At 40.2% G+C, this 24,499-nt stretch overlaps 1 protein-coding gene across 1 annotated transcript in view; it reads right to left on the bottom strand.

Annotated features, from left to right (window-relative positions):
* Positions 1–24,499, bottom strand: part of Arhgap15 (Rho GTPase activating protein 15) — a 585,234-nt gene that overhangs the window by 31,781 nt on the left and 528,954 nt on the right. The window contains exon 13 of the mRNA XM_034495451.2: positions 20,517–20,622. Coding sequence (XP_034351342.1) covers positions 20,517–20,622 — 106 coding nt within the window. The remainder of the gene's footprint in view (positions 1–20,516; positions 20,623–24,499) is intronic.

Raw genomic sequence — 24,499 nt, 5'->3', positions numbered from 1 at the left:
AACCTGTCTGCATTCCTAGAAAGTGCTTTGCTCTGACTATTCAGTGGTCCTTGAAAGCATACCTCAGACGATGGCGCTCTCTATGGGGCCGTAGCAATTGGTCACCATTCCATAAAAAGTGCTCCTTCTCTGTTCCTAACTCAATTCCTGCCCTTAGCTCATTTGCTGAGTTAAGTCTGTTCCCATGAGTGTACAGTCTCCTCAACCCCATTTATTCTTCCCAACCAGCAGACTGCCAGATAAAAGCTTTCTGTATTATGGTTGGTATCCTTGTGGTGCCCTGAGTACTCAATGGCTCCCAGCCCTTTCATTGGGAAACATGGTTGAGCCCGATGAAAGCAACAAGGAGACATGCCACTTGAGGAGCTCAGAATCAGGAAGGAAAAACCAACAACAAAAAACAAGGTCAGGGGAGCTTGTCCTCATTGTCTTGATATTAAGTTAGCAAGAAAATAAGATGGTTCCCTATCAGTCATTTGTCATCTCTTTGCAACTCGGCTGCTATTTGAGATGAAGTCATTTCCAAACAAAGATATTTGCATTGTTTTCTGAGCAGTTTCCCCCTTTCTTTCATTCCATTAAAAGCTCATGTCTTCATGAGCTGGCCTAAGCATCCCCAGATTTTAACAGTGACTACCTGTACTGTTGATTTCAGATCTTCCCTAGCCCCCAGCTTAACAAATCCTTTGATTGGTGAGAGTTATATGTGAAGCTGTGAGCTACATAATATACATATGCATGGTACACAGTACATATTTACTTTCCACAAACTCTTTCAGTAAACATGTCTGAATAAATCTAAGCTCCATGTGGATTTTTAAATTTAGTTATCAACTTGATTTATACTTCTACATTATTAAGTAAAAAGAAATGAATTACATTTAAAATATATCCAATATACAAGTATTAAAATATATTTAAAGCAGAAAAGAAAACAAGAATGAAGGGCAAACAGGGTTGAGGACCCAAATGGATGCTATGAAGATCCATATATAGAATTTATGGAGTGCCAAGTAGCGTTATGACCATCAAATCTAACTACTTTGTAAAAAGCGCATCCAGGGAAGAAGTTACTTTTACTGGAACATGAAGACATTAAAAAAAAAAAAAAAAACCAAAACCAAAAAACAAAAAACAAAAAACAAAAAAAACTTTAACTGATCTAGAGTAATCAGTCAGATAGAATTTAAATGGTTTCCTACTTGTCTACTTCCGTTTACTTCCCACAACTGTAGTGACCTCAGTTAGAGGGCCTACACCATTGTTAAATGACCTGGGGAAGTCCTAGGTTTGCTCATCTTTGAAATCAGAAGATTAGACAGCTTCCGTTCTACTGGGGGAAAACCTAGACACCATTTCTGACCCAAAATGAGAATAGAGTTCTGTTGTTGCTCCTATGGTGAGTTCACCTCTGCTTGCCTATTTTGGACGTCTCTCTAGTCCCAGATGTCTGCAAGAATCTTAGCACATGGCACTGGTTTTTAAAAGAGGCGTTCTCTTCCTCCCTCTTCCTCTGGCCTAGGTGTTGATTGGCCCAAAATTCCTCAGAACCAAAACCAAAACCAAGCTCTTCCCAAGCTCCTCAGACAAAAATCTTTCCATATGCGCCTGTGACGCTGTGCTACTAATTCCTGATCTCAAACTCAACAGTTACGTTTTTAAAAACAGACAGCCATTCTTTGGTGTACTAATGTGGAAAATGTAAATGCAAAATATAATAGATTAGCGTTAGGTTAAGTCAGGCAATGGGAACTTTTCTCTTTAGTTTAGGACAGGAAGTCACATCTGCATTTTGAAGTTCATTTCGACCACACTGTTGTTTCATGTGAGTTTCATGATGACACCAGCGGCTCGATTACTCATATTCAGAAGACACTACTTGATCTGCTTTGCAGCATTGTCTTCTTGGAGACTCGGGACAGCCAGTTTGCTGAAGACAAGGAACTAGCAGGTATCTGTGTCTAAGCACAGTGGATTTTCTTTCATAATTCTTCCCATGCACATTGTGTAAGGCATGCAGCTATTGACAGACCCTGAGCTCTTCTAAACCCAGAGATCTGGGGACAGCAAAGAACTGCAGGAGTGGCTTGAACTAAAACAGGGGAAGACAAAACAGGCTCCTCTCCTTGGCTGCACTACGTTAATGCTGTTCTAAACTTTGGGTACAGGCCCAACCACTTTGCCAACAATAGGGTTTTCTCATCTTAAGGGAGTTCTCTGTACCTGGTAGCCTTTGCCCTCTTTAGACACCCCACATTATCTCTGGGCTGACTTCTCCACTCATTTGCCTACACTGTTCTTCTTGAGCTCAAGTGTTAACTGCATGTTTCTTTTTGGGTACACCCACATTCAAAACACATACCCATTTTTTGGTCCTTCTCCTTGTCACAAAAATTCCTAAAACTTCAACTTTTTTTTTCAGGAAATCTTCCCTGGCTAGTCAAGATAATGTGGCCATTTTGATTGAAAGCCATCTCAAATTCATTATTTCCTTGGGTATTTAATTAGCATCTGCCATAGTTGTGCTTTGCTGTGGCCTGTTTTAGTTTATAACTTTATCAGGGGTGGGGTGGGGGGGACAAGACGTGTCACATTCACATCTAGATTGCCTTGTGGAGTCCCTTGAAAGCTTGTTATTTATTCAGCTCCTCAGCATGTATTGATAGTCTACTGTGTCAGGGGTACTGGATCATATTCAAGCATTAAAGGGATATACAAAGTACACTTAGACCATAGAAGTCATGGGAAGGGAGTTGTTTCAAGGAAAATAGGTACAATATTCCAAAAAAATGCTTGGGTGACTCAGCAATAGTGTGAAGGCCAGTGTGGCCAGCCTGTGAAAGTGTCTCTAAGCCCTTTCCACGTGATGAAAGACTGTTCAATTCAAAGTCAAGCAGAGCTGACCTAAGAAACAATGACCAAGGAACATCAAGTAGGGTGTGGTTGATATCTGCTTCCTGTATTGCTTAATAATCTTCCTAAGAGCATTCTTGGGAGTGAACGACCTTGGTTAGGGTGATTCATTTCCATTTTCTGAACTCTAGTGTCTAAACCTCTGCTTGTTTTCCTGATGTTTTCTTGGGTAGGCTGTAGTTTAGCACAGTAACTCTAACAAATGACCCCCCCCCTTTTTTTTTTTTTGGCATGTAAACAGCAGGGCATCTTGGGTGTAAGAATCCATTCTCCCCTTTCTCCACTGGCGCACATGCACTTATCTACTTCTGGTTTTTAACTGGCAAATCAAGGGGGAAACTTGAGTGTAGGTTAAAGTCTTGTGTAACTAAGATCATATTGTTCTGTGGCTTTGCACTTCCCAGTGCTGAGATTCCACAAATAAATAATAATAATAAAAAATAATGATTTTTTTAAAGCATTTGGAAACTCTTGAGTTGAAAGGTGGGGTGTAAGTGCAGTGCCTTATTATGAAAGTGATAGCTCTTGCATTACGTGCTCCTAATGGAGGTGCAGTAATGGAGGAAGAGGCACTTAGGCCTGGAGACCTGCTCCCTGAAGGCGGGTGGGGCTCAGGCGGGCCTGTGGTAATGCTTACTGTATGTGGAGATCTTCCTTCCAGTCGAGCAGGTGTGAGAAGGGTTATACTGATGCTTATTCCCCTAAACCTTGAACAACATCCCCTGGTTTTTTTTTTTTTTTTTTCTGATGAAGTGTCACTGAAGATCATATGGGATAAAACACTGCAGATTTAGGAACAGGAATTTAGTTCCGGGTTCAAATAAGCACACATGTGGCACAGAGTGCATCAGGAACCTAGAGAAACACATCCTCGATGTACACACAGTTCCCCTCTGTGTACATGATAAAGCCCTAACTTCCAGTGTCTCAGACTGCAGCTGCAAGTGGGTTAGGGCAGTTAAAATGAGGCTGCTAAGTCTGGCTCTAACTATCACACTATGTCTTTACCTGAGCACACACATAGACAACAGGGACACACAGGCATAACAGAAAGACCGTTAGACCACCAGAAAGCTAGAAAAATGTTGTCTGTGAGCCATGGAGAGTGGCCATAGAACAAAGTCTGTTGTAAGCTTTACCACCTGTGGTGTCTGTCATGGCAGGCCTGTGGGATACAGTCTATCTGGACCTGGAACTCAACACTGAACCCAAGAGTACACTGTAGAACACAATAAACACTTTTTCATTCTGTGTGATCTGAGTGCTTTCTCAACGAAACTCATACCTTTAATTATAAAGTGAATATGACCTGTATCAAATTATGAATACGTTAACATATTGAATGGAGACAAGAAAAATAAGCACCAGATTCAGACTACATAGGCACTTGAAGGTGGAGTAAAAAAATAAAAAATCTGGTTTCCTTGACCACATTGTCATAATATGCATACATAACAGTTTATTGAATCCAGGCTGTGTAGACAACCAGAAGAGGTCTGGCTCCATACTGTCACAATGCATACCCACAACAAAGACTCGGGGAGAACAGTCCCTTTCATTCGATCTCTCCAAGTATTACCAACATGAGAGCTGAAAATCTTACGACTGTCTGAAGTTTATCTATGTATCCATGCATAAGTTATTAACTGGGCTCCCTGGGCTCTGCTGATGAAAATATTAATATATTCAAATCTCATTCCAGCTACTGCAAAACACGGTACATCAGATAAATGCATTAATATCATCCTTAGACAAAAGATCCCAGTATTATTTTTTTTTTTTTAAAGTTTTCTCTTGTTCCTTGGACTCCTGCTGAAACCTTGGTGATATATATCCTAATAAGGTAAAATGGCCATCAGGTGCCGAAGTGCTGGGTTGACTGTATCTATAAAACTCTGTTTATTGTACTTGAAATACAACACTCTTCTAGGTGAATTATGTGCAGACTTACTGTTCAGAGCGTTCAAGGCAAAAATGTTTTCTTTTGAGTTTCTTAGACATTTTACCTGGTGGGAATGAGCTGGCCTGCATCCAGATGTCATCCAGTGGCAGACCTCTGACCTGAAAACAGCCTCACCTTGCATGAGCAGCCTCTTCAGGCACAGTGAAGCCTCCATTGAATTGGGAATCAGAGCTTTGCTGAGACCCCAGCAAGCCAAGTGGGACTGCTGACAGAGTTCAGTGGCGAGAGGGCTAACACTTGGTACTTAGCCCTTGAGATCGCCACTCTGCATATTTTGGAGGCAACTTGGCTATTTATAATGACCACCCTCTACCCTATGCAGCTTTCCCTTTTTGCTATTGGCTGCACTTAAGGTCTTTTTATCAATGACAACAAGCTAAGTGGGTGGTCTTCTACCTCTTTCTAGCTGTAGGAAGAAAAATAGTGACATAATTTTTCACAGCCTGAAATAATTGTGGGAGTACAGATACTGGTTAAGCTGGCTATGAATTATTAGTGGAAAAGTGGGTCTCAGAAGTACGTTACATGTGAAATATTTTTCGTCACTTGAACATGTGCCGTCCAGAGCTGGCCCTGTTCTAGCCGTCACAGGGAACAAACATTTCACATTCCCAGATGCTCCCAATTTGGTGCGGTTTGGAGTGTAATTTAGATCAAACGTCTCCATGTAAATGAGTCAGGGTTTCTTAATTAGGTGCCTCTAAAGCAAAACCTTGGACCACATCAGTAGGTGTGGGTGTGGTGCCCACAATACTGGAATCTTTCCTGTATCATTCAAATAGAGGCTCTCCCCCTACTCTTGGTTGTTTTTTTCAGGCAAAGTAATAAATCTGCAGATGGCACAGACAGAGAGACGCGGCTTCAGAGGAGCTGTCTGAAAACACCGCTTCTTTGGCAAATGCCTTAAAGTAGGTCATTCTGCTGTGATTTAGCTTTTTCTTTAGATTTGATTGCCAGCTTTTTGTTCCCATTACAAGTAGGGTGCTTTCCAGTCCGCAGACTTGTTCTTACTTTTCCAACTGGTGTTTGTTTACTAGCGTTTTCAGATCTTCATAGAAAATGGCCAATATCCTGTCACAGGGCTAACCATGCACTTGACCACAGAGCGAAATGGATCCTGGTGATAATCTGGGGATGCTGAAATATTAAATGCCTCAAACGCCCAGTCTTCCCACAGCAAAACTGCCTTGATTTATATGGGTAGGTTTGCTGAAATAATTGCCCCATCTTTTATACATGTGGAAAGAAGGGGTGACAGGGTGTAAATGGGAAACTTTCACAGGCTATAGAGTTGTTTGTATAGATATTCAGGTTATACGCTTCTGTTCTTGTCATTGTTTGTGTTTTTTATAGGGGGGGAAAATCACTGGGTTCCATTTCCCTATCAAGGCTTTGGGATTTACATGCAGAGCTCTCTGTGGCATTAATGAGTTACCTGCATAAATTCCCTGGAAATCGATGGCCACATAGACCTTGTTTGGGGTCCTATTAATTATTCTTCACAGAACCTTGACACCGACATTAAATGAAGCCTTAAAAAATCTTGATGAAGGTCTTAAGGTATCTTTTACTGTTCAGATATTAGCATTGCAAACCCATGGCTAAAGCATTATTCATTTTGTGGTACTATAGGGAAGGAGGGGTTGAGATGAGTTGCCAAGAGCATAGGGGATACAGAGAGAATGTTCTGCCTTTAACCCTTCATTGCTCGAGGTCTAGTTTTGCTAGAACCAAGTTATGATGCCCAAAGTATAACAATGAGGAAAATAACAGTTAAAATTTAATTAAATAAATGAAATATGTTGTTTTCTCCAGATTGCTGTTTAATATGGTGTCTTCTACAAGGCCAAGCTTTGTCTGGGCAAATTGTTGGTGTTTTCAGGTGAATTCCAAAATGTCAATTAAAAAAGACACAAAGTGGGTGTTGGAGAGGAGGTACATTTTATATTCTTGGCTAGGTATGTTACAAGAGTGGATCTTAAGTGTGTTTGTAAGGGACAGCCTAAGAAAATGGTTTAACATATCATATTCACTCATTTCCAGTAACTTCCCTTCACTTAGATGGAGCATAGGAAGTTCTGATTAAGCAAATGTTCTGGTTAAAAACACTTATCGTCACACGCAGATTAGCAGTAATCAAATAGCACAATTAATACTAAAATTACAAGGACACAGAATTAGCATCCTTTGATAATTCAGAAGGAACTTTTTGTATCTTCAAGCTCTCATTAAGAACTGGAGTTATCTCTGTGGTAAGAGCGTGGTTATTAGATAAACGGATGACTATTAGAAGTTTCTGACTGGTGAAATGGCCGCTAATTGAAATTTGTTTGGATCCTTTTGGGCTAGAGTTATTTATTGAATAATGCTGTTGGATGATACTCCTCAAGTCTGGGTACTGATGCTAATTCTGGTTTTGCTGTTTACTTTCTAATTTGCCTGTTTGCTACTTGGTGGATCTTGCTGTGCTTGATCCCAGTTTGCATTAAATTCCTTCCTTCTTGGCTGATTCTGAAGTTCCTTGTTACTCCAAAACGTGCGTCTCTGCTTCTGTCTTTTACTTCAAGCCTTCCTTTACCCACTTGGCAAAAGTGTTTTATCAAATCACTTAATGGCCCTATCCTCTGACAGTCACATAGGATACGACAACTGTGAAGAAAAGATTCCCACTCTCAAGGAGCAAAGTTGTCTTATACCAGGCAGAGTAAAGCTGTCTATGTTTGCAAGAGGATCTTGGAGCAAGTGTGTATGCAAAGACCAACTCAAGTTGTTCATGCTCCTGACGTTTTTGTTGTTTGTTTGTTTGTTGGACTGGGATTCATATCTACTTCTAATTTTCATAGAGGTTCTTTTAGTTATAGATAGTATAATGTCTTTTAATACAAAAGGGAAATTAACGCTACAGAGAGATATACTGTCCAATGTGACAGGGTAAGAGAAACCCTGGATGAAAACTCAGGTGTTCCTGGTGTCAGTTCAGTACTTTTTCTATTCAAAGCCTTGAATTTTTTCAGCCATGTCAAAAACCGGTAACAGGATAGTCACCCCTCAGTTTCCTGGAGAAACCTGGTTGGTTACTCCTACAAAGTTGGTACCACCATTGTTCTAGTGTATCTTGCAGGCAGGACAACATTGTAGATGAAAGAGTTTGCATCCAGATCGCTGTTTAAGCTTTTTTATTTGCCAGCACCCAGAGCCCTGACAGCACTCTTCATCCTCTCTGTTCTCCACCACCTCACTTCATTCTGCTTGTTTCACAGTGCGATGTGGCCCTTCTTTCCTTATTGTATGATATCTTGTGCTATCTGGATTAGCATTATCACAGCCTCCGCAGTGGTGAGGTGACTTCCTCAGCAGATGGAAGGTTTCTAGAATTGCACACGGGCCTGGTTTGTGCTCAGTAATAATTTCTAGAGGTTTCAGTTTTATCATTGGCTTCTCCAGCCTGGAGAAGTAGCCTCTAGGTTGGGCACCTTGGCATTGTCTCAGCCCCTTCAGTTCTCCATGGACCATTTAAAAAATATCAGGGAAGACATATATTTCAGAGGCTTTTTAGGAGATCTCCCATTTCCTTCTTATTTTCCAAGTCAATACCAGAAACAAAGGCTATCCTAGGTAACTGATGCATTTCCAGTTTTGCTCCAGACTCTTTTGGACCTCCTGTTCCTAGATTTATTTTACAGTAGCACTAGATTATTTGAGACATTTAAATAGTAAATTGGACTTATATTATTTATTAAATTTTATAAGATTTATTTATTTTATGTACACATACAAAACCCTTCTTGTTTGTATGTGTGCATGTGTGACATGCGGATGCCTGCTTCCCAGAGAAGTCAGAAGGTGTGAGACTCCCCTGGAATTGGAATGACACATGGTTGTGAGTCACCATGCAGGTTCTGGGAATGAGCTTGGGCCTTTTCAAGAGCAGCAAATGCTCTTAATGACTGACCCATTTCTCTAGCTCCAGAACGCATCTTCTTTAACTGCTCAATAACCTGTGTTGCTTCTTTATTGCCTGAGGCATCAGGTTCCAACTTTCCTGAGCCCCACCTTCTTCCCCAGTCACTCTGTGCATTGGAATTGCTTCTTCTTTTGGTCACAGCTGGGCTTTCACTAGTTGAGTCATCAATTGCAAGTTCTACTTAGCAGTAATTATCTTGTCACTTTTCTTAAACCCTTACCCCATTAGATTGGTAGCTATGCAAAAGCGTATCCCTCGATTTCCAATTTTACGCTGCTTAATCTTCTTGGCTCTCTTTACCTGATGATGAACCACAAAATAGATGGTCCATAACACAGATTCACTGAGAATATTGCATTCTTCTGGTATAGGCACCTATTGCCTAGCTTTAGATAGCTGATATTCCAACTGATTATATATTCCAAATAATATTCCAAATGATTATATATAATATATATAACATCCTTTATAGTATATATAACTACAAGTCATAGCACTTTGTAGCTATGAGGCTAACACATATGTGAGGATATATGAATATTTAAAATGTACCTTTCCTAGTTTTCAGCAGTTTGCAGTATGTCTAAGTGGAGAGAACCATGTTATTACTTTCATCTATCTGTCTCTCTTCTCAAATATCAGTAGCTTCTATCATTAAAAAGTCACAAAATACGTAGATTTTACTCCAAAAACTACTTAGGAAATAACTAAAGAACATAATTGTCAATGCCATCAACAATTAGGTTTCTTAATAGCACATCTATGCTTCGTCATAAAAGCCTCTTAGGCTGTTTGCCTTCAATAAGCTTAAAAACATGGCCTGTTCACTTACCGGCACTTAGAAACTCTGGAATCTTTCCCCTTCCTTAACGGACCACTGGTTAATCAAGCTTTGAGGTTCTGTAATCCTGTATCCTGTCTTTCTTTGTCTCGTTTTGAAAGCTCAGTGATGCTGGTCCTTAGGTATTGTAACAGGCCTATTGCTGGCTCCCCTTGTTGGTATAGCCAGTGTCTGAGGAACACGAACTTAGTTCTGGTCAGGTAGGTGACTCTCACTAGTGAGATAGATTCAAGGGCCAAATTCATCCTTCCCTTTCTTCACTATCAAACCATCGTGGCATGGAGTTTAGATTCCATTTGAAATTTGGATTTTCCTAGTTTTTGCTTCACTCGGTTCCTAAGACAAGTGACACAAACTGTATAACTCTGGGTGTTATACTGTGTTTTCAAGATCACATTCTCCTTGCCAGTCTCTCCTTTGTTTACAGAGAATTTCTTTTCTTTCCCGCATAACTTGGTTTCTGAAAGTTTGGTCCCCAGTCTAGCAGCACTTTCCCCTAGAAAGCTTCTTAGGCAGATTCTCGGGGCCTGTGCTAGACCGGCTGAATCAGAGTCCATAGTTTTCAAATCAAATCCTGCAGGTGGCTTACTTTATAACAACTTCCTTTAAAGATGCTCATGGCCACAGGAGCCTTCTGGTTTCCACCTAGCATCTTTGACATGTTCTCTCTCCTCAACCATCTCAATCCAATCCTTCTGCTCTCCACTCTAGTCCTTCAAACCTGTTTGCTGACTGAGTCTTGTGAGTTAGTTACAGGGCACTGCAGCTGAGCCAATAGAGGGCACTCTTCTAGCCAATTAGTCATCACCATTAAGTCCATCTGATGGATCCTGGGCTGAGAGGTGAGCTCTTTGGACAGGATGTAGGATGGCGGGCCCTCACCACTTGTGGTCATTAAGGTTCCTGTGGTGCCCTTTGTGAAAGGAGAGATTGTTAACCTCGGTGTCCTGGCTGACTTCCAATCTGTGTAATTGCATACAGCCTACCTAAGTCAGCTCTGGAGTTTCAATTAGGTAAAGTATTGTTCACTTCTTGTATTAAACTGATGCACTGTGTGGCTGCAGACTGCTAATTAGCTTTGTTTTTCAAGTGGCTGTGTGATGAACAGAACGCCCCCCTCTGGTCATCTCCTTCCCCATTCAGTTTTCTCCAGTGCTCTCTACAAGTGCATGCTTCTTCTGTACTAGTGCTTCCTGGGTTAAAGTGCATTGGGATCAGAAATTGCTAGATGTGACAATGATTACTGCTTTGGTTTCTTTTGGCAGCCTTCTGCTCATAGTTTATCCTAGGGAGAGAGTTCCTATGCAAAGATAAAGGAATGTGCTAAAGGATGGACAAAACAGACCATCTTATTGATGCCTATAGGAAGAAGGGCAAATGAAGGACAAATTCCCTTGAAGATTTGGACCAAGATTCTATGATTGCCAGGGAAGTATGAATTGCCCTAGGGGCTTGGCACTCTAGGAATTGCCTGTTTTCACTATGATGGCGAAAGAATGAGGTTAGAGAGCTCAGAATATGTACTTTATTTCTTCTTTCTCCTGGCTAGAAAAATTTCACAAAACATGCAGTAAAATGGCTCACTAGCTTTGTGGAGACTGCTTCATCCTAACCAGGAGGAATAGAGCTTGTGATCCATCTTTGATGGCTGGAGGCTCAGCACTAGGGAAATACACCTCTGCACTGGAGAAGGAAAGTGGAAGACAGTCAATAAACTGGAAGCCAACAGGGCAAGTGCGTGTTCTTGTTAGAAAAAAGATGCCCCGGAGAGGAAAATGGTTTCTGTGACATGAAGTGTGTGTGTGTGTGTGTCCAAATGAAAGCAACTTAAATTTAAGTAAGGTATTCCTTTTTCATGCCTTTTCACTATGTGAACAAATTGATTGTAATTTGATGCCCAAGAGCAGAGCACACATTTTAAAATGTTCTTTAGGGCAGCTTCTTTTATTTATTTATTTTTTCCTATCTCAACACTATGGGAAACAAATGAAAATCAATAAATAAAATAAACAAATGAGTGAACAAAGCTGATAAAGGGAAGACATGGCAGGGTTGCATGACTAGCAATTTATGAAGAGTAGTACATGAAAAGGCGTTTAGTTAGTGTCTGGGTACCAGCGTGCTTTGCTCTCTCCACAGAAGTTCTGTTGTACCTCAGTGTTTTACGTGTGTTAGTGACAATGGGAGAAAATGAAAAGAGCCGAAGCTTACTCATTGTGATGGACAGACCAACTGAATGCCTGATAAAGTTCAACTAGGTTGTAAATTGCAGTCAGAAGAGGGGAGTTAGAATATAGTACCCAAGAATGTGATTCTGAGATGGGAACATTTCCAGACGTGGGCAGGGACATCAGTACCACAGATGAACAAAGGTCCTTACATCCAAGACACTTACTGCTTTCCTGGTAAAACTATTTCCAGCTCAGCATGGATACATGTCTAGCAAATACACTTGATACCAAATATATATATATATATATATATATATATATATATATATATATGAATACATGAGCAGATGAATAACGTGGGCAATAGTTCTTTGACCTGGAAGAGTGCTTCTATAATGAAGGACAATGGAAAGAATTTGAGGCTAATGGTGATACAGGCAGGAAGAGATGGTGAAAGAAGGGATGTTGGGAAAACAGCTCAGTTACAAAGAGTGTAGGCAGACTTAGGAGATGAAATTAAAAGAAGGGAGATCTGAGAGTCTCTGTGCAGATCTTGTGAGCTATGCTTTTGAATTTCCTTTGCATGTAAGCAAAAGAATCTGGGTAAATATTATAGAGCCCCCAAATATTATTGAGCTGAAGAGAAAATAGTCTTAAAATTTTATTTTACTCTTTTGAGAAGCTAGGAATAGAACCCAGACTTTTGCATGCTAGCGAGTTATGTCCTCTAACCCCCAAATTCCAATCTAAAATTGGAGTTTACTGCCAGGCAGAGGATTCCAAAGCTGTTTTCCCAGTGGCCTGACCCGAGCCTTTGTCCCCAGAGACTCTCACTCAGGTTAAGCCCATGAAATCTTAGTTGTAAAGTGCTTTAAAGTCAAGCATGGGTCCAGTCTGCTACTGGACATAGGCCAGATCTTATTTATGGCTGAGATTTCCTCCTGTCTATTACTACACTCTAGTCACTTTCCAGCCTAGACTTTATAGCCCTGAGATCTGAAATCTTATACAGAATCTGCACTTTGTTCTTGCATGAAAAGAAGGAGGAGGAGAGGGAAAAGGGAAAGGAGGAGAGGCTATAAGGGGGAGAAAGGGGAGGAGGGGCTATGAGGGAGAGGGAGGGGAGGAAGAGGAGGGAGAAGAGGAAGAGGAGGAGGGGAGGAGAAGACAAAGATGAAGATGAAGATGATGATGACAAAGAAGAAGAAGAAGAAGAAGAAGAAGAAGAAGAAGAAGAAGAAGAAGAAGAAGCAAGAAGAGGAAGAAGAAGCAGCAAAAAGAGGAAGAAGAAGAGGAAGAAGAAGAAACCAACAACATGGAAATTTTCAGTTACCCTATCTTAACTATTCCTGGATGTCACCTTGCAGCTCTAACTTCTGTTTTCCCCTCTGCATTCTGGGTAATGCTGCTGGACTTGTTAGCACCTTGTCAGTGCTTCCTGTCGCGTGGGCTACCATTGGACTCTGTTCCTCACAATTATCCACAAGCCCCACAGATGCTTCACAATTAAAAAATAGATATTAACAGGTATATATTAACAGAAAAGAAAGCTACTTCAAAAAAATTTAGTTTCCCAAAGTGGGAGCTGTTGGTAAAGCCCCCACCCACACCCCCATGAATGGTCTTGTTGTTTTTCATCTTCTAGTCCTAGGTTATTCTTTTGTTCTTGCTGTAACATGGATCAAGAATGTGTGGGAGCCAATATGATTTAATGAAATAATATACAAATGTCAAGAATACTTTCATGTCTTGTGTACAGACCATAATAAATTACTTGGATGGAATGTTTTGCTTTTCTTTTCAGGCAACAACCCCACAGTTTACAGTGAATTTCACTGATAAGAAGTAGCCACTGAATATGTTAAAAGCAACCCACTTTAATGTGAGATTAAATGGTTGAGGATTTCATTCAAATTCAAAAGACAGAAGACATGGTTGCGCAGAAGGCAGAGGGGTACTTAAGTTGTCCTGGGATTCTTAAGGGCAAAAGGGAAAAAAACAAATTCAGTAAGAATGAAAATGAGTGAAGTAGTTTCTCAGAATTAAAGGTGAACCAAAAGAAACTGGCAGCTGTTTGGACTTGCCAGCCAGGGAGGCCATGGTGTCAGATACACGTGACAGTTCCAGAGACAAGGCAACACTCCCCAAACAGCTCTCTGGAAGGGCTTGCCAGGAAGCCAGATGCCACTTCTGGAAGACTGTCTTCTGTGGTTGGGCATCTGGGTTCAGTGCTTTCCATTTAAAAAGGAGAAAGGTGGCAGCAAGTGGCAGCCCTGTCACTGCCCCTTCCAAAAAGTGCTATTTGTAAGTGTGAGAAACGTGCAGAAGCATCAGTGGGTTTTGACACTTGTTTTCAAAGACACTGTTGAAGGATGCAGCATTTCCCTGATTTTTTTAGATAAAAAACCGGCATATTAAGAGAAAGGAGGGAGGACGAGTAGGAAAATTATCACAGCCCTGCAGAGGCTCCTGTAACCATCCAGGGCTTCTTATTATTTAGGATGCCTTGGCGGTGGGGTTATTTGTGTGACTGGGATGATGCGTGTCGTGCAATTAGGGGAACTGACTGAATGGCATGCCTTGAACCTTGAATTCAGTGGCCAAACACCTTTTCTTCTGTAACAAGTTAGGTATTAGGTACATGAATGTTGTTTTAATAAAATCTCACTGACAAAAACAGGAAGTAGAGTAGATTTTTGTCTAAGCTTGAGAATTTGTTAATCCACTATTTCCTGTAGGACATAGAATCTAACAGATATTCATTAGAATTTTATAAAGGAAGTGGAAGGTAGGGTTTTGCAATTAACAAACAAACAAGCAATAACTCATTTAACATATTTTAAACATGAATAAAAAGACCATTAAAGGTATTTGTTTTTCTTCTCAATGCTCTGTGCTTCTAAGGACTGAGATTGGGACTGTAACCTTTCTTCTAATCCAAGTTCCAAATTCCTAGTTCTTTCCATTAGGATAAAGCCAAGAATCTTGATGAAGAAGAAAATGGCTAAAAACTTCTGTGTCTCAGAGGCAAATATGCCCACGGGATGAACCTTGATCAACAGCAGAAGACAGGATGTATAGGATAGTAACCATTGTAAGTTTCCTGCTTTCTTCTCTTTATTTAGTTATAAATCTAAAGATCCACAGTCATCATTTCACTCCAGGTGCGAGTGTTTATCTCCAAAGCCTTCTTCTAGAATAAGCGTACAGCACAGGAAAGAATCACAGCACCTTGGTACCCAGTTCACAATCTTATAAATTCTGTGCCAAGATGTCGCCTAAGTAGACGTTTTATAATCCCCATGAGGAGATGGAAACCATTGCTTCACCTCACAATCTAAGTAATTAATTTTATTGGAAGTGCATGAGCTCTTCCAAGAGATGAGGAACATTTCACACACAGGCAAAGAAAGCATTATGTTTCCAGCTTATTCCAAACAACTTGCTACCTTTGTCCCTGAAGAAAAGAAATACAGAGAGAAAGTGAGGGATGGAAGGATAGAGGGATGGAAGGAGGTAGGAAGGGAGAGAGGGAAAGGGAGAGAATAACAATTTGTACACATTTGTCATTTTCCAGTAAAAATATCCATAGCCTGCAAATCTTTGGATATCAGGTGTTGTGGTTGGGTGGAGGACCAAAGTGTTCAGAAAAAAAGAGTGCAGTGCCAGAAGACAGCATAGAAAAACACATCCTGCTCCAAAGCACAGCAAATCTAAGCAGCCCAAGAACTGGATGGACAGAAATGAGCCCCCACTGCTCACTCCTGAGGACCAGAGGAAGGAGAGAAGAGGGTTGCCTGGGTTTTGAAGTTCATGGTTAACCATATCTAACCCCCCACTGCGTATCAGAAATGCCCACGGTGCTGTTCTAAAGACGATGGATGCAGTACTTCCTTGCCACGGTTTCCGTACACAACCCTTCCAGTTCTAGGTCATCATCATTTAAGTTGCCTCAGATGTGCTTTTGCAGAATATTTTATTTAATATCTATGAAGACCACAGAGACTTTAAATATCAGCCCACTCTCATGAAGTAGCCATAGCTCAACAGTCTCTCCTTTTAACATGGCATTCAATTAGCATGTTTCCATAAGATATGCCTGTTCACTCAGAACATTTTTTTTTTCATCCTAGAATCCCATGAACAGCTGGGCAATTTTCTTAGAAGATTTTTAAACTACCCTTTTAATCTCTTTTATAATGCACAATTTTTATAATGTTTATTTGCACCTAAAAGTCACCAACAAATATATTCTGGTAAGGATATTTTCAGACATGCTTGAATTCATTCCTTCTCTTTCTTTCTTTTTTCTTTCTTTCTTTCTTTCTTTCTTTCTTTCTTTCTTTCTTTTGCTTGAGATTGAACTTCATGTATGAACCTCTAATTATACAAGTTACTGTTAAATTCTAAGACATTTTTTACTTTCGCTGAATAATGTATCCATAAGTGGAGAAATAAGTGTTCTTTTGCACTACCCCCTCCAAAAAAATTCTGAGATTGCTTTTGCTTTTCTAACTGTAAGCCACAAAGTAAATCTGGGTATTTTAATTTTGTCGGACTCCAAAAGCCTGGTTTCTTTGTTCCCTTAAGATTTGGTCCAATTCATCCCTGTACTGAACTCGAACTACAACTATTAATATGGCGTCATGAGTTTCTTTCCTCCAATCTCTGCCAGCTGAGACTCAGTTGTCAGATGACTCTTCTACACACAGACTGTCATGTGTCTGTGTGTTGTATACACATTAGTGACCGTACTTCTTACTTACCTCTTTTAGTTGGACCATGCTCCTCAACTACTACTCACTAGTAAATAGGCCATTTTTTTTCTACCCTTTACCCCATTAGCTTTATCTTTAATCTTCTGTAACATATTTTATAGAGGTAGCACTTGGGCCTTACATGGTGATTCAGAAGGTGTCCCAGGCCCTTACTGGTCCAAGCATTGTAATGTTAATTTATGGAAGTGGCCATTAGTAAATGCTTTGACTGGTAGTATTTTTCAGATGACTGTTTATTCTGAGTGTTCTCTCTCCAGCTCTGATGATAGAAATTGGCCCCGATTTTAAGATCTTCACATGAAGAATCCACATAATTTTTGCTTCTCTCATCTCTGTATCCTAGAAGCATGCAGTTCTCCATAGGGAGAAGCCTGAAATTGCAATGCTACATAACTGTGAAAGCTGTTTCTGATATTGTTTAAGAAGACATCTTTCCCTTTATTTTGCGAGGGTTAAACACAGAGCGAGAAAGAGAGCATAGGATTTGACTTTGAATTCAATTCAGAATGAGGACTTTGGACCCGGATACTCTTTATCTTAAACAGTCATTAAATAAGGTCATGCTTAGTATAATCACATCCCTGTAAAGGTTCTGGCTTTTATAGGATGATTTCCCTCCACCTTCTGGTCCAGCTGTGCTGAAGCAAGCTTTCCCAGTTGGTAGCTTCTCTGCTTTGAGAGCAGAGTTTAACTCACAGTTCTGGAAACTGTAGTTTTCTCTGTTGACTGTAGAAGTATGGTGTTCAAGTCAAATTTGGGAATTCATGTTTCCTCCCTCTCACTAAACTTGAAATGCACACATATTTTGTAATGAACTACCAAATGAACTGCACATGAACTACCAAATGCACCAAGAATAAGAAATAATAAGTCTAATGATTCTTTCAAACATAGATATATTAAAATTCTAGTTAAACAAACTTTCTATTTAGTCCTCTCAAGCCTTGAAGACATGCTACAACTGACTATCAAAAATTTAAAAGAAGACTTAACAAGATATAATTGTGTATGCACATGTATGCATAATTAGGCCCAGTTTATAAACTGGTGCTGGATGGGATGTGGCCACATCATCTAAGAAAGGGTGGCTGATGAATAACACATTTTTTTCTCACCCATAATGATAAATCTCAAAATGTGAATGCTTTGAAGTAACACAATAATCTTATCTAAAAATCTTAATTTAAAATATCTATTTCCAGCTTTATTGAACTAAACAAAGGCTCCAACTACATTAGAAAGCCCATTTAGATATCAGAAACATGCTGATTTATATAGGAACTGTATGCCTAGCCATAAAGAATCCTGATCCCAACTACATAGATTCTGTGCTTCTGAAGGAAGGTAGCCAATTTTTAGTGTCTTCATTTTATTCATTTTTTTTAAAAAAAGTTTCTACTCTTCACCTTATTCTTATTTTCCTTTCAGTTAAAAAAAGAGAAATAATTAAGATTAAGTAATGGATATCTCTCAAGAGCTCTAAGGCCAGGTATATCTTAGTATTAAATAATGTAATTTTTGATTTGTCTTTTGACTTGGTCCACTCAGAATTAGTAGGAACTCTAGTTTTTAACTATAACTTGAAAACCCCTTTCATGTTGGGTAAAACTCTTGAGAGGAAAATAATAACATATCAGGAATAGTTAATCTTGTGCTAGACAGAATATATATATATATATATATATATATATATATATATATATATTCATTCTCATGACTACCAGGTATGGTATATTATTAAATCTAGCTGTAGATGGTCTGAGGCCATAACTGAAACAGTGTATAGACCAAGGATTTGGCTCTAAGCCTTTCTTTTCTAATCATTTAAGAGCCAAGATCTTCCATTGTATCCTGCATCCTAACACTAACGGATGCTCAGAACTTTGAGAGAACAACAAACACGATGCATTAGGTTATTCTGTGTTCTCTAATGCAGTGACTACTTTCACGAGCTATGACCTAACCACCCTTGGAGCATTATCATTAAAGTGGTAAGATGGGTCTGTTCAGTGAAGTCGAAGGCGATACATGGGTTGTAAATAGATGCAGAATAATGTGTGCAGGGCTATGTGCTGTAGCTCCAGAATCAGCATACACGTATGTTTGCATGTGCTTAGAAACAGGTCTGAAAGGGTACATAAAATAGCGTTAGCTACTTCTGCTCAGTAAGCTAAGGATGACTGAGAGGCATTTCACTTTTTTTAATGTATATTCATCACTGCTCCTTACTCATGTATTTTGTGTGCAGTTGCATGTATTACATTCACAATTAAAAATAATTGAATGGATTAGTTGAATAGTTTTTGGAAATTATTCATCCTACATAGTGACTTGGGCGATTAAGCAACTTTAATCTCACACAGCAAAACCCACAGCTTTGGTTGACTGTTCTGTGAGCAGTACACTGATGCAATGCACGTAGAGTGAGAGCTCAGATGTCACCGCGCGTGTCATACTGTGCCGTACTAAAGGTGTCAACAGAAAGCAATAACTGTTGTTTCAGATGCAACATGGACAGAATGGGGCTCTCAAACCTGCTTTGCCCATCTGTGTATGCGATGCTATCATTTCTCATCTTGCCTAAGCAGAAACCCAAAGTGGCACCCCTCATTTCTCCTTCCTTTCCACATCATACCACAAGCAACAGTTCACCCAACCTGACCTACTTGTATGATTTCTTGACTCATTTCTCTCTAAGGTGATGGTTCTCAACCTTCCCAATGCTGCTTACTCTTTAATCCACTTCCTCATATTGTAATGACCCTCCCAACCATACAATTAATTTCATTGCTACCTCATAACTTATTCTGCTACTGTTATGAATTGTAAGGTAAATATCTGTGTTTTCCAATGGTCTTATGTGAAAGGGTCATTTGACTCCCATGAGGGGTCACGACCCACCGTTTGAGAACCACCTCTCTAATGTTGTTTTCATGTTGCCTAAACTACTAGGGATTCCAGCCAATGGCATGCCTGCTTTCACATTGGTAGTCTCTTCTCCATTCAGGAGTCAGAGCAATCTTTTTTTTTTTTTTTATTAAATTAATCATTCTATTCGTTCATGTCTCAAATGATATCCCACTTCCCGGTTACTCCCTCCAAAGCCCCCCATCCCATGATATCCCACTTCCCAGTTACCCCTCCAAAAACTCCCCATGCCACATCTGTCCTCCCCCTCCCTTTTGCCTGTATGAGAGTATTCCCTTACCCACCCACACTCTCCCACCAGACCGCTCCAGCATCCCATAGCCTCAGTTTAGCCTCTTTGGTGGCTCCTCCTTGTATTTACAATAGAATCTAGGCCTTTCCTCAATCCACAAGGACCCATGTGATAAGACTTCAGGTCCTGGGACCACCTTCCTTACTTAATCGATGCCACCCTTTTCTGTCTGCTTTCTGCTTTTCACTAGTGTCAAGATAATTTGGGCTTCTGGATGTTTATTTTGCCATTTTCCTGGGATACATCTCTCCAACTGATTATATGAATAGTGCCTTATCAAAGTGAAATTCAGAGACTGTAAGTCATGTCTGTTTGGTCATTGAATTTGGTATATTGTGGAACTGTAGTTTAACACTTGTCTCAATCACTTCATGCTTATACCATGATATAGATAGCAATGTTGACATGGCCCATAATCGGCCCTGATAACGGTTCTAAAAGTCAGTCAGCAAACATTTTCATGTTAAAAAATAAAAACCCTCAGAAGTTCTCTTTTTAGTTTTTTTCTATCCTGAGTATGTTTTCTGGTTACAAATGAAACTTGGGATTAGCTCAAAGTAACGATCTCTGATGGACACATTGGAGAACCTTTGTCTCAGAAATATAAATGTTCTTCATTTAGGTAACATCTATAATACAACATACTCAAAAACTCATGTAACTTACTTGGTTAGATGTCTGAAGAGGATTTTCATGGTGTCATGATTTGGTGGTGGGAGACTTTTTACCAGAGACTTCATAGTTTCAATTTTTGCATTGCTGTCTTGTTTCTCTGAAACAAAATTGAAAAGAATGATTAGAAAAGGTAGAGATTTCACAGGCAGAAGATAGTTTTTCTGCGGAGAGTTTTGAACCATAACCTAACAACCAACAGTGCTGGTCATTAGTTTCCCTCTCATTTGTGGAGAGCTTTTTCTGTTTTGACTCTAGATTAGACTATGATCACACCAAAACAGCAACAGTGTGACTTCAGTGCAATCTTTCTGTTGAGATTAGATATTAATTTGCCTTTCTAATACTTCTTTTTGTAAGGCACGGGGGGGGGGGGATTATGCCTTCCAAGATGTCTGTGTCTTTTAATTCTTGGAAAGAAAGTCATTGAAGATTTGATCAAGTTAGGAACTGACTCGGGGTGAGCTTTCTGGAATGTCTGGTGGTCTGTCTAATCTGTTTGGTCCACGGGCGTTCAGGAGGATGAGAGTTAGGCAAATGACAGTGGGAACAGACACGGGCTATCTGAAGTGAGAGAAGTTGTGCCAGGAGAGCCACCCAAGGCTGGAGAAGGCAAGGACCCAGCCTGTGGAGGAAACAGAACCATCAATATCTCCCGTTTACTGAGGCTGATGACAGATTTCTAACCTTCATAACTGTAAGAGAGCAAGCTCCTGTTCTTTGATACCACACGTTGGCAGAAGGACATACAGTGTGGCACCTATAAGTTTTCTGCCATCATTGTAGGTATTCCACTGTTGTTTTGATTCTCTGTCAAATATTTTCAAAGGAGCAAAATTTATTTTTCATACTTTCTGTGCTTTTACCCTCATATATTTTGTTTTTAACCAATAACATAAGAGTATTCAGAATCCGTCAAAAGTCGAGAAGCATAATGCCAGGTAACTTGCATGTTTTAAAATAGTTGTTTAAAACTGCATATCCCATAGACTGCTTCCTTCATGCTCTTCCTGTAGTACATGGACAGGGAATTTAGCTCCTTGGTACAAGTGGATGTACTTTGTACAAAGGGGCCTTCCCCTGTAAAGGGGTAGATATCTACCCCTCTTCAGCACTTCCTTCACACTGAATTTGGTGTCCTCCTTGCCAGCATGTTCTCTTTAACTTCCAACATCATTTCCGTGGAATCCCACAGAACGCTTTGCTTGACTCATATGTGGGAAAGTGGTACATGAGATGGACACCACACAATGTCCATTTTCTTCTTCCTTAGTGTGATGATACCACTGTGAACAGGAAGGTAACATGTTTGGTTAAAGGGGTCCCCCCTTGTCAACCTTTTCTGCTGCTGGGGTGGCCATGTGACCAAATCTGGTCAACGAGAGCCAATGTTATGTGGGGGCTCTGCAAAGATTATGTGCTGGTTTCATTTTGAGGCCTTTTAACCTTTCCCCTTTTTACTTCTTAGAACGCGGATGCGAGGCTGTACTGTGAGAGAGCTTGAGAAGGGGGGCTGTCAACGTGGAACATGGGTTAGAAGCAGTGGTTCCGAAGAGCGATGAGACTCGGGTTTCTCTGACTTATGAAAAGAATCCCTTGTGTACTAAAGTCTTTGCAGATGGGTCACTGATACTAAGGCCAAACAGTTCCTATTAAGATGTCCTTCCAAAAGCCTAATACATAATCTCCTGTTAATAGACGCACGGATTTTATATAGGCTAGGAAAGAGCCGGGTTTAGAAACTGGCAGGTTTCTTAATGCGATGTTGCAAGAGAAACATTTTATAAGGCATTATAAGAGAATGTACTGGTGAAGACAGTATTTGGCTAAAGTGGAGGGAAGGCAGTCTTCCTAGTAGTACTCAGCTTGGAAGCTCTACTTTTCCCCTCTTAAAACCACAAAGGTCTATAAATAATGCCTCCCACAGTCAAAGCTTTCAGAACTGCAATTCTTAGAAGAGTTCCAACAGAATATGGCTTGGACCACACTGCACATAAGGAAACAAAGGGGAAAAGAAAGAGAGGGGAAAAAAGATGTCCTCACATCTCTTCTTGGGGTGACCCCTCTGTCATGTAGGATTGTAGGAAACAGGTGCTTCACAGAGCCCTTGTGGATATGAAATTCGACGCAATGAACTCAAGAAAGATGGCGAAGAAGTTGGTCCTAGTTACCTACCTAGACAAAGCTAGCTAGGCCTCTGGATGTCTTGCAGTCCACCTTATACAGTCACATGCAACGATGCATAAGGCATGTCCATTGCACAAATGCCTTTCAACTCCTGCATCTACCTGGATTTTCCTCTGATGCAGAGTGACTTCTCTACTGGCAAGTAATAGATTAAATGAAGGAGAAATAAATTAGTGAGTGAAAGATATGTGCATGGGTTAGAATGCATGGGTCCTACTTTAAATTCTGTAATAGAGTCTTAGTAGCTGTGCTGGCTAGTTTTGCGTAAACTCGAGGCAAGCTAGAGTCAGCAGAGAGGAGGGAGCCTCAGTTGAGAAAATGCCTCAACAGGATTGGTTATTGGCAAGCCTGTAAAGCATTTTCTTAATCAGTGATTGATGCAGGAGAGCCCGGCCTGTTGTGGGTGGTTCCATCGCTGGGCCGATGGCCCTGAGTTCTATAAGAAAGCAGACTGCACAAGCCATGAGGAGCAAGCCAGTAGGCAAAATCCCTCCAGTGCCTCTGCATCAGCTCCTGCCTTTAACTTCCTGCCTGGTTTCAGTTCCTGCTCTGACTTTCTTGGATGATGAACTGTGATGTGAAAGCATAAGTCAAATGAACACTTTCTTCTCCAGTTTGTTTTCACTATTGTGCTTTATTACAGCAATACTCACCTTCACTAGGATGTTAGCTATGTGACCATGTACACATTTCTTATTCACTTTGACTAGCACCTTAAAGGGTAGTTTTCTGGAATAAGCTATGGTATTCAACATACTTTGGCCAAAGACTAGTGAAACCAAGTACCCTATAAATGCTTACCCTCCACCAAAACATTTTTGAGGCACCTTCTGGGTTCAGTTCACTCACTTAGAGCTCATAGCAACTACTTGCTTGCAGTAATCATTAAAAATGTAGTTACTATTCTTTAAGTGTGTGTGTGCACGTGATATATATATATATGGAGAGAGAGAGAGAGAGAGAGAGAGAGAGAGAGAGAGAGAGAGAGGTACCTATGAGTATTAGTACTTGCAGAGGGTATCAGGTTGGTACTGGGAGGTGAACTCAGATTCTATGCAGGTCTATTAACCATTGAGTCATCTCTCCACTCCAAGCTACTAATTCGCAATCTGAGTTGTGGTCAGTGGTGAACATGCAACTACCCACCTAGCTAAGTATTAGGTAATATTCTAAACACTTTGATGATGGGCTAAGAAATTGGTCTGATTGGAGAATAGTTATTTACACAGAGGTTTATAAACTATACTGTGGTTTCTGTCTATAAGAAATGTTTTACATTAAAAATTTTTTAAAACAGGTTTCTTTCTTTTTCTACTAACACATACACACACACACACACACACACACATTATATACTGGAAGAGTCACACAATTGGATAGTTACATAAATATTTGTGGCTACGTTATGCTGGACTACAGAAGACTGAAATATGAATGAGGAGTAACTATTTCTCTTAAAAGCATACTCCAAGCAACATCTTTTGAAGGGTTACAAAAAACAAAATGTTTTCCTATTTAAATTAACCTCGCATATGCCTTTCATGGAATGTAAATAATGTAAACATGTCTAAGTTGGGAAGCATCTGCAAACACAACTGGATACACTAAAATCGAAAGGACCTCTTTTAAGTCTGGTCTAGAGTGTGTCACATTAGGATCCGGGAGTACCATCCAGAAGCCTGGAGTGGTTTATGTACTAAGACTCATAACACAGCTTACTAAGAGAGCCAGAGGGCTCAAAGACACCACAAGAAGACCTACAGTGTCAACTCACCTGGGACCATGGGGCT

This window comes from Arvicanthis niloticus, chromosome 2 (assembly GCF_011762505.2).
Source record: "Arvicanthis niloticus isolate mArvNil1 chromosome 2, mArvNil1.pat.X, whole genome shotgun sequence".
NCBI lineage: Eukaryota > Metazoa > Chordata > Mammalia > Rodentia > Muridae > Arvicanthis > Arvicanthis niloticus.
Note: the sequence above shows the minus strand (reverse complement) of the source record. Positions and strands in the feature narration are given on the sequence as shown.